Below are 9951 nucleotides of genomic sequence, written 5' to 3'. Positions count from 1 at the left end.
AAAATAAATGTTTGCATAAGCTGATAAAGGAGATGAAGAAAAACACGGAGGAGAAAACCAACAGTGTGGGATCAGAAAATCCAAGAGAAGAGAGTGTTTCTGAAGAATGAAGCAATACTGAATGCTGCTGAGAAGTCAGAATGATGAAGCCTGAAAAGGTTCCCTAAATGTGGCAGCATAAAGGATTCAGGAGAACACTGACTTTTTTTTTTTTTTTTGAGAACACTGACTTTTATTGAGGAAGACAGGCCAAATGTTGTTTGGAGTCACTGCATTTTTTAGGCAAGTCAATTAGACAAGCTTTTTTTTTTTTTTTTTTTTTTTTTTTGGAGACAGTCTTGCTCTGTCGCCCAGGCTGCAATGACACAATCTCGGCTCACTGCACCCTCTGCCTCCTGGGTTCAAGCAATTCTCCTGCCTCAGCCTCTGAGTAGCTGGGATTACAGGCATGCACCACTACGCCCGGCTAATTTTTGTGTTTTTAGTAGAGATGGGGTTTCACCATGTTGGTCAGGCTGGTCTTGAACTCCTGAGCTCATGATCTGCCTGCCTCAGCCTCCCAAAGTGCTGGGATTACAGGCATGAGCTACCGCACTCGGCCTGGCAAGCTTCTTCTTGAGAAAGGATGAACAGTTCTCAGCAAAGAGGAGTCATCATTATTCTGAACCACCATGAACATTCCAGAGAAGAGGTAGATAGAAAGCTAGATTCTGGAGGATGTGCTGCAGTGAGCTAGGCCCTCAGGCAGGTGGTGGTGCCCAGCAGAAATGGCAGTATGAGCCCAGGCTTCCCTGGTCCTAGGCAAATGTTTTAGACTAGACATCTAGGAGAAAAGTCTGGGCACTGTCTTCATAGACCTGCATCAGGCTGGTCCTAGGTCTCCTGTTCCAGCTACATAGTGGACACCTCCCTCTGGGCTATAGCACACAGGGCCACAGCGCAACTGGGGCTCTTCCTCCTCATACCAGCGCTGTTCACTGAAGTCAGGGAAGAAGGCTGCAATCTCTCTGCTGGCTGAAACCACAGAGTCTGTAAGGGGAGATAAGACAGAGAAGGGGTTCTCACATGGTAGAAGCAAGAGGCAGTCATAATCAGGTTGAGAATCCTGAGCCTCTACTCTGCCTGCCCCTTCAGTCCTGGGGCATGTAAAGAAAGTCCACAGGCCACATCTGCCAACATGGCTACAAAGACCAGAAACACAAATGGAAGAAAGCTCATTGGAGGGACCTGGCTGTCAACTCTATCACACAGCCTGCCCACTAACCCCAAAATATCCTATGGCTATGGACAGGGGACTCACCCGAACCGTGGGTGGTGTTGCGGGTATCGGTGAGGCCGAAACTCCCACGAATGGAATCTGGGGCCACGTGGCGTGCTCGGAACACTCTGGTGGGTCCCATGAGCGTCCTCCATAGCTGGATGGCATCCTTGTGGGCAAGGATGTAGGCTCGGATTGGCCCGCTGCGAACAAAACAAGCAAATGTGAGGAATCTGGCCATCTAGACTAGGAGGGTGTGCTGTGAGCAGGGCCTGAATAAACACACACTCTAAGAGTTTTCCTGCCTTTCCAGCTGAGTACCAATGCTGCTTCAAATAGGAGATACAGAGCCCCTGCTGGTGTACATAGAGCCTGAAGAGATCAGCAGGGTGGTTATGCAGCATTCAACGGGACTTTCCTAAACCACCACAGGACAGGTGCCTAACAGGTCAGCATTGGCTCAGTGACAGCCCAGACCCATGTTTCTTCAGACTTGACATTGATTACAACTTTATTTTTTGAGATGGAATCTCACTCTGTTGCCCAGGCTGGAATATGATGGTGCAATCTTGGCTCACTGCAACCTCTACTTCCCGAATTCAAGTGATTCTCCTGTCGCAGCCTCCCGAGTAGCTGGGATTACAGGCACCCACCACCATGCCTGGCTAATTTTTTTGTCTTTTTTGTTTTTTTTTTTCTGAGACAAAATTTCACTCTTGTTGCCCAGGCTGGAGTGCAGTACCACGATCTTGGTTCACTTCAACCTCCACCTCCCGGGTTCAAGCGATTCTCCTGCCTCAGCCTCCTGAGTAGCTGGGATTACAGGCGCCTGCCACCATGCTGGGCTAAGTTTTTGTATTTTTAGTAGAGACGGGGTTTCACCATGTTGGCCAGGCTGGTCTCAAACTCCTGACTTCAAGTGATCTACCCGCCTTGGCCTCCCAAAGTGCTGGGATTACAGGCATGAGCCACTGTGCCTGGCCTGATTACAACTTTAAAGAATGGCAGTGAAATGAACAAATCCATTTAGGGGCAGGGGAGATTCGCCTCAGTGGATAAAGATGCTGGAACCAAATTAGAAGTACCTGGCCATGAATTCCACCAGCCGCTGATAGAAAAAACGCCCTGCAAAGAGAGAGGACCTTCATCAAGATACCTTCATCCTGGTGCCCAAGGCAACTTTCTGTACTTCTACCTCCTTACCTAGAATAAAAATTGTTTTAGAGAAAAGAACAAGCACCTTGGAGTCTGACAAACCTGGGTCTGAATCTAAGGTCTGCCACTTACAACCCGCGTAGTTTTGGGTAAATCATTAACCTCCAAAACTTGGCTTCCTAATCTGTGTACGAGGGATACAAGAACACCTACTTTTTAGAGTTGTTGGGAAAACTGAATGAAAAAATGAGCATGAGGACGATGTCTGACGGTGAACATTCATTCACTACATGTTAACTACTGACATCAGGACATAAAACTAAGTTTCTGGTTGGGACTACAAGGTAGAACCCTCCTTGGGAAAAAAAGATGGATAATCATGAAAAGTGTGTGTTTTAAACCAAGATTTTAGAAAACTGGCTGCAACTGTACACGGTTGGTAGGTCAGAGAGCCTGCCATTGTGTTCCAGGTAAAATCTCTCTTACGGGCCTCTTTGGATTGAGGCACCTTCCGTTCAGAGGACTACTGATCCTACCTTCGTGCTCTCGGTAAAACCTCTGGCAGTCTTCCTTTCTCCACAGTAGTTCTCTCATTCGTACAATCAGGAACTTGTTGCTTAGAATCTGCTGATGAACAGCCTGAATAAAGACCACCCCCAAAATAAAAATCAATCAGGAGACTGAAACTGACCAAAAGAAACCATGAGGACCACTTGTTGCTCAGGACTTGAGGGTCTGTCCCATTGGAGGGTGAGAAGATGAGGTGGGGTGAGGTCAAGACCGTCAGTCACACAGCTACAGTGTGCACCTTGGGTGAAAGGGGATAGGATGCACTGTCTCTACTCTTCTATACCTGTAACCCCTTGAGCTCAAGACCACAGGACCCCCCACTCAGACCACCGTAAAAGTCTTATTAGTGGTCCTGCCTTGAGTTTCTCTCACTCCCTCCAAACCATCACACTTGATAGATGAGAAACTCTGTAATTTACATGTCACACTCTGGTCAGGTGTTAAGTAGTTCCTGTTATTCAAGGAATGAAATGCAACCACTTTAGCCCAGTGCTCAAGGTTATACTTTCCTTGCTCTGTACCAATTCTCTAGTCTCACCAATCCAGGCTGCCTGCGGCCCTCAGACCCATCACATGCATTCTTTTCTCAGCATCTCCCTTCTGTGCAACACCTGTCCTTCTCCTGGCACTAACCAAAATTTACCATTCCTTTGAGGCCCAGTTGAGTCCTGCCACTTCCAGGCTCCCATTCCTGACTGCTTGGATCTTCCTCTGCACCACAGTGGGCTTACTTAGCAGTGCTACTCTGTTAGTATTTATTAAACTGTGGTATGCAGAATGTGAAAATGACCCCGAGCCCCACCAAGACTTCCCACCCGAATCTCCAGGGCTGTGAATATGATGCAATATGATTATGTTACATTACATAACAATAGGGATTTTAGAGGTATAATTAAGTTACTCATCAGTTGATTCTGCTGTAATCAAAAGGGAGATTATCCAGGTGGGCCTAATCACGTGAGCCCTGTGGGATTAGAATTGTGAAGGCTTCTCAATGCCAGGCATTTTCTCTGGCTAGAGGCTGAGGAAGTCAGATTCAAAGCATGCGAAGGATTCGATGCACTGTAGCTGTCTTGAAGATAGAGTGGGCCATGTGATGAGGGATGTGAGTGGTCTCTAGAAACCGAAAGGAGTTCCTGCCTGAAGGCCAACAGAGAAATGGCAGCCTCAGTCCTTCCATCATAAGAAATCAACTCTGCCAACAACCTGAATGAGTTTGGAAGTGAATTCTTCCCCCAGACCCTCCAGATAAGGGCCTGGTCAGCCAATACCTTGACTTTGGCCTTTTGAGACGTTAAGCAAACAATTCAGCCAAGTCTATGGACCTCTAAACTACTGAACTGTGAAGTAACAAATGAGTGTTGTTTTAAGCTCTCAAGTCTGGAGTCATGTGTTATCTAGCGATAGAAACGAACACAGATACATTGTCTTGAGATTTGGTTCTATTATTGCTTTGGGTCCTTTCTTATATTTTAGATCTGCCTCAAGTCTCCAATAGATACTTAGCCTCCTCAGGTCAGAGTTCACGGCTTCTAGCTTTGCCTCCACAGCATCCAGCACAAGTCTGTGTTGTCAGTCACCATAAGTGGCCTGATGGCACCTGAAGCAGTGGCAATTCCCAGGGCATGTGGTAGAGGCTTAGGATTCATTCTTACCTCCAGAATCAGCGGATGGGCGACTGCATCAGGCTTGATCAGGGCTAGAGTGAGCTGGAGAGCCTGAGGGCTTCGCAAGATTGAGGCCATCTCACTCCTGCCATTAGAAAGCTGTATTAGGAACCATTCAGGACTGCACTCCCAGCCTTCCCTACATTGAAGCCATGTAGCCTTGCAAGCCAACGAGTGCTCTCACTCCTGACACTCATAAAGAACCTGACAGTTTCATCTTAAGGCCATATACATTATTTTATTTAATTGCCCATTTGGGGTCATGGGATCAAGGGAGGGGAGTGGTAGAGGGAGCATTCAAGTTTCCCCATGGAATATACAATCTGGTGCAACTGTAAGCCTATGAAGGAATTACCCATTCAAAAGAAACTCAAGTTTAAATACTACCTGTCTCTGCCAATATCCCTTCCTAACTTCCTTTTGTATTTTACAGAGGATTTGCAACTTATACTCCTCAACAGCCTATCCACAAGGGTATAATCTCTTAAAATCTTCCATCCCATAGTGCTCTCCTATCAAATCTAGAATTGGAATATTGATGGGCAGGAACTGAGGTGCTGCCAGGATACCAAAAAGTCTGCTGGATAAACACCATCTCTATTCTAATATTATGGAGAGATCAGGATCTCCTGTGCCCAAATCAAACCTGTTAATACACTCAGCTGTCCTCAGTGGCAAGACCTGTCAACACGCAACTCCAATGTCAGGAACAAGTCATAACCATTTTGCATTTGAAACAGTGCCTGGCACAAAGGTGCTTGATCAATTTTATTTACTAAATAAACCTATATAGTCTTATTTCTATTCATCTTTGTATTCCTAGTGTCTAGCATGGTGTAAGAGCTCAACATTGTAGAAATGACATAATGGACATAAAAGCATTTTATAAACTGGACTAACGGGAATTTTGAGGTCTTTTCCAACTGTGAAATCCGAGTTATATGTGAGAAACTGATCACCTCTGCAGGAGTAAAGACTTTGTTTCAAAATCTTATCTCAATATTATCTCTCATTTGGCCATTGTGTAGTGGCTCACACTTGTAATATCAGTACTTGAGGCCAGGAGTTTGACCTGGGCAACAAAGCAAGACCCTGACTCTACTATATGTGTGTGTGTGTGTGTATAAAATCTCTCATTTGTCAACAAATTCAGAGAAGGCTTCCATGAACACAGGCAGGGACAAAGTCTAGACAACATTCTCATTTATTTTATCCTAAAGCCTGTCAATCATGTTAAAGGTGGTATTAGAATTTGGCGCAAGCAATTATGTCATGGTCTCTTCTATTCATGTCCTTTCTACAGCTTTCAACCTGATTTTCCACTCAAACCATAAAGCCACGTCCAATCTAACCAGCACAAGATCAGCCAACCCACTCTCCCTAATGCCACAGGTGGTAACATGTCATTTTCAGCAGTTGTCTACAGAAACATCCATGACACCTCCCCTCCCTCACTCTTCATATCCACACAATCACTAACTTCGGGCAATTTTCCCTACCTAATATATCTCAAAACCCATACCATTCTCCAACCCTCAACTACTATCACCATAACTCTAAGACATCATCATTCCTCTCTGGACATCTTGACAGCCTCCTCTTTGGTCTCCCAGTTTCTGTCCTGCCAACCTCTACAATCTCCACACAGCAGCCAAAGTGAACCAAACATGCAAATCTAATCATATGGTTCCCCTCCTTAACCCTTTAAAGGGCACCCTGCTCTTAGAATAAAAACCAAAATCCTTATCACAGCCTCCCAGGCTCTGCATGATCTTGTGGTTCCACACGTACCTCTCTAGCCTCATCTGGAACCCCACACTCCGTAAGTTTCTCTAGCTCCAACCTCATGGGCCTTTCAGTTTCGAAAGACCTTCTGGCTTGACAGCCTTTGTGTGAGTTTTCACAGTCCTGAATGTGCTTTCTCTGGTTGCCTTCTGCTCACCTTAATGATCTTAGCTCACTTCCCGTTGTACTTTCTCACAGCTCCTTGCAAATTCCCTTCAGTTCCATCTTCCCCACCAGAAGGTGTAAGAAGTACCTAGCACACAGCTGGCTCTTAAAAGTATCTGAAAGAACCAATGAATGCATCTGATCCAGCTATTCCAAGGCCAGGCTGCTAGGGGTTCTCGTAGCAAGAACACGCGGCCTGTAGGGAGAACATGGTTCCTTTATTAATGCAGCTAAGTTGTGGCGGTCTTCACTCTTGGTTTACAACAAACTGACACGTCGAAAATCCTGTTCGACTTAATGGTGACTCCATCAGAGAATTAAAAATTTCAGGCAGGGCTTGGTGTCTCACGCCTGTAATCCCAGCACTTTGAAAGACCGAGGCGGGCGGATCACGAGATCAGGAGATCAAGACCATCCTGGCCAACATGGTGAAACCCCGTCTCTACTAAAAATACACACACACACATACACACAAATTAGCCAGGCGTGACGGCGCGCACCTATACTCACAGCTACTAGGGAGGCTGAAGCAGGAGTATTGCTTGAACTCTGGAGGCGGAGGCTGCAGTGAGCCAAGATCGCGCCATTGCACTCCAGCCTGGCGACAGAGCCAGACTCCGTCTCCAAAAAAAAGTAAAGCTATCGGTACATTGCCCCCCAGCACTCGAGCGGGCCACCACTCGGCTTCCTGGAGGGCGGCGGCCCAGTCCTAGTCCACCCACGCGCGGCCCGGATCTGCGCCTCTACCCCTGTGGCCCCGCCCTCCAGCCCCCCGGACTCACGGCTTCAACTCTCGACCCAGCCCCCTACTTCTCTAGGCCTACAACCGCGCAGCTCTCGTACCCGGGGCCTAAGCCCACCCCAGATTCTAGGTCATTCGGAGCCCCAGTGCAGCGGAAGTCCGGCTCCGGGTTCACCTTGCCCTCCCGCACAGGGCCCGGCCACCAGGCACCACGCTGGATAGCCTGCGGCCCTCCCGGGGTCCTTCAGGCGCTTGTTGGGCAGCCCTGCTCGGGGTCCTCGTCCGGTTGCGCCGCGGGGTGAAGCGAGGTGTGAGGAACTCTAGCGGGCAGCGGGTTTCCTAGGCGGGTGCACTTGCCGCGACGGGACTAGAGGATGCAGCCGTCCTGGGCGGCGGAACTGGCTTGTGGGAACCGCCCCTCGGAAGCCGGCGTGGGTGCCCTCGGCGGGAGGGAATGCCGGGCCGGATGCCGACGCAGTGCTACGCAGAGTGGCGGAAGCCAGAGGACCGGACGGGCTCGTTCAGGGTGGCGGGCCGGCGGGGGCGCTGCCGGCCAAGAGGGACACCGACGGGAACCTTGCCCACCTTGTTATTTTCTATGTCTAGGGTAGTTCCTGGAACATGGTTGATGCCCAGTATTTGTCAGAAGTACGCGGAGGGCAAAGAACTTCAGCGCTGGATCGCGAGGGCACAGGCAGCCCTTCAAAGTCTTTTGAGCTGGGAGCGATACATTGGCACGAAGGATCGTAGCTAATATGGGGGTTGATGAAGGAGAATCCTTAGCTGGAGCCCAGGTGTGCATAGGGCCTAGGGAAGCAAGTCATAACGGCCTTTCACGTGTAATTAGGAATCTGGGCAGCAGGTTGGTGGTTGCGTTACTTGAGTCTATTGAAGCAGCCCAGGGTGAGATTAGAACTGGGGGTGTTCCTGGTGTGTACTTGGATGTATGGTGAGGATGGGGACAGGGAGAATGGATCGGGGGTCACCTGTGGCAGGTGTGAGCAGAAACTTGGTGACAGGCTTAATAAAGGTGGTAAAAAAAAAAAATGTGTTTTGGTTTCTTGGAGTTTTTTTGAGGGAAATCACTGAGAATGAGAAGAGTGAAAATAAACGATAACTGTCATCAATTTAAAGACAACTTGCACATTTAAGTGACTTCAGTGTCTGCCTACACAAGGTATTGCCCTCTTGGAAGGTTTGTCCCCAACTCCTCATGGCTTCTCTCTCTGCAGCAATAAGAAGTCACTTCCCATTAGTTTCCTGATACCCAGTCACCTTTGGGAACTTCTGAGGAAAGTTTTTCCAGTCTCTCCAGAGAGCCTTGCATTTCTTCTCTTTTTGTTTTGACCCCTGACCACCACCCCCTACTCTAACCTTAACTGCTCTGATACTCAGTTCCAATCCTAACCCAAGCCCTAGTCCCTAAATTTATAACCCTTTAATCCTAGACCTGGTCTCTAGATCCTGAGGCCTTGATGCTTATCTTCTAACCTCCTAATCCTAACCTCTAATCCCTAAACCTCAACCCATGACCTCTGATTCTCAAACCCAGGCCCCCAACCCTGACTCCAAAAATGGCAACCCAGTACTTCTCCCTACCCTGAGTCACAGACAGAGGGAGTTGTAGCAACTGAAACTGCAGTAGGCCAAAGGACCCAGTGAGTTAGCCAGCAAACTACTCTAAATACAAGATATGGTGGATAACAGCGAGCCTAAACAAATCTTCCTCGAAGATGAGCAACAAAAATCCCAGTCATTATGACTATGCCTCTGTATCTCAACAAAGGGGCTTAAATCAGCAAGTCATCCCAGCCCCTGAAGGAAGAGAACAGTCCTTGTAAGTTGCAAAGCTCTCAGACAGAGGACATGGGTGGTTCAGTAAAGCCCCTGTTCTAGGACACAGCAAAATAAACAACACAATAACCACTATGGCCCAGCAGATGAGGGCCACAGCCAATATCGCCATCCCTGAGTCTTCCTTTGCAGAATGATCATCAGGACTCCAGAAGTCCCAGCAAACCAGTAGCAATCCAGCTGAACAGAAGACAAGAACCCTATGTGAAGCCAGATTCCAGACAACTGATATAGATGGCATTCCAAAATCTGCAGCATTCCAGCATGTAACAAACTGCAATAAGTGACACAGATCTCTCCCCAACAGTCACCTTATGAGAAGTAAGGGGAAAAAATGCTCCAATAAAATGGAATCCCAGAATCCCTTTACCATCCCACCCTCAAACCCCTCCCCATTGCCAGGATGCTATGGCATAAGAGACAAAGGACAATTCACAGTAGTAATAAAAAAACATTTACTAAACACTGAGAAACAGTACTGACCAGGTGCCTCATTTGATGCTACGCTTATGTGAATTCTGTATGTATACTGTACTTAGATATAATTTTTAAAAAATTGATACTGCTAAAGCCTTGCTTAGATGGAAATTTGTAGCCTAAAATACATATATTAGAAAAGAAGAAGGACTGGAAATTCAGTAAGCCTCCATCTCAACAAGTTGGAAAAAGAGGAACAGAGCCTCAGAAACCTGTGGCACATCATCAAGCATATAATATTGTTGTTGTTATTATTATTATTATTTTTGAGATGGAGT

The 9951-nt window shown here is 47.4% G+C and overlaps 1 protein-coding gene across 11 annotated transcripts; it reads right to left on the bottom strand.

Annotated features, from left to right (window-relative positions):
* Positions 1-205: 205 nt before the first annotated feature.
* Positions 206-7908, bottom strand: NME6 (NME/NM23 nucleoside diphosphate kinase 6). Of its 11 annotated transcripts, none has more exons than XM_025377108.1 (7): positions 7383-7511; positions 6593-6796; positions 4639-4735; positions 2950-3052; positions 2344-2383; positions 1301-1461; positions 206-1029 (listed from the first exon to the last, which is right to left on the bottom strand). In XM_025377108.1, exons 3-7 carry the CDS (start codon positions 4726-4728, stop codon positions 863-865), a joined length of 561 nt encoding a protein of 186 aa, XP_025232893.1. In that variant the 5' UTR covers positions 4729-4735; positions 6593-6796; positions 7383-7511; the 3' UTR covers positions 206-862. The 11 variants fall into 11 exon arrangements, with proteins under 11 accessions (XP_025232893.1, XP_025232891.1, XP_025232901.1 ...); XM_025377106.1 differs by having other exon boundaries at positions 6689-6796; positions 7444-7490; XM_025377116.1 differs by lacking the exons at positions 6593-6796; positions 7383-7511 and adding an exon at positions 7518-7670.
* Positions 7909-9951: the final 2043 nt, after the last annotated feature.

This window comes from Theropithecus gelada, chromosome 2 (genome assembly GCF_003255815.1).
Source record: "Theropithecus gelada isolate Dixy chromosome 2, Tgel_1.0, whole genome shotgun sequence".
NCBI lineage: Eukaryota > Metazoa > Chordata > Mammalia > Primates > Cercopithecidae > Theropithecus > Theropithecus gelada.
This window is presented reverse-complemented; position numbering and strand designations above follow the sequence as displayed.

What these genes read in the sequence shown, in the direction of transcription:
- NME6 (XM_025377106.1), bottom strand. Translation starts at nt 6,738, where the DNA reads ATGCATTCATTGGTTCTTTCAGATACTTTTAAGAGCCAGCTGTGTGCT. An exon ending in CCCATCCGCTGATTCTGGAG is followed by an intron (nt 3,053 to 4,638) that starts GTAAGAATGAAT and finishes GTCTTTATTCAG; the next exon opens with GCTGTTCATCAGCAGATTCT. An exon ending in CTGGTGGAATTCATGGCCAG is followed by an intron (nt 1,462 to 2,343) that starts GTACTTCTAATT and finishes TTTTGTTCGCAG; the next exon opens with CGGGCCAATCCGAGCCTACA.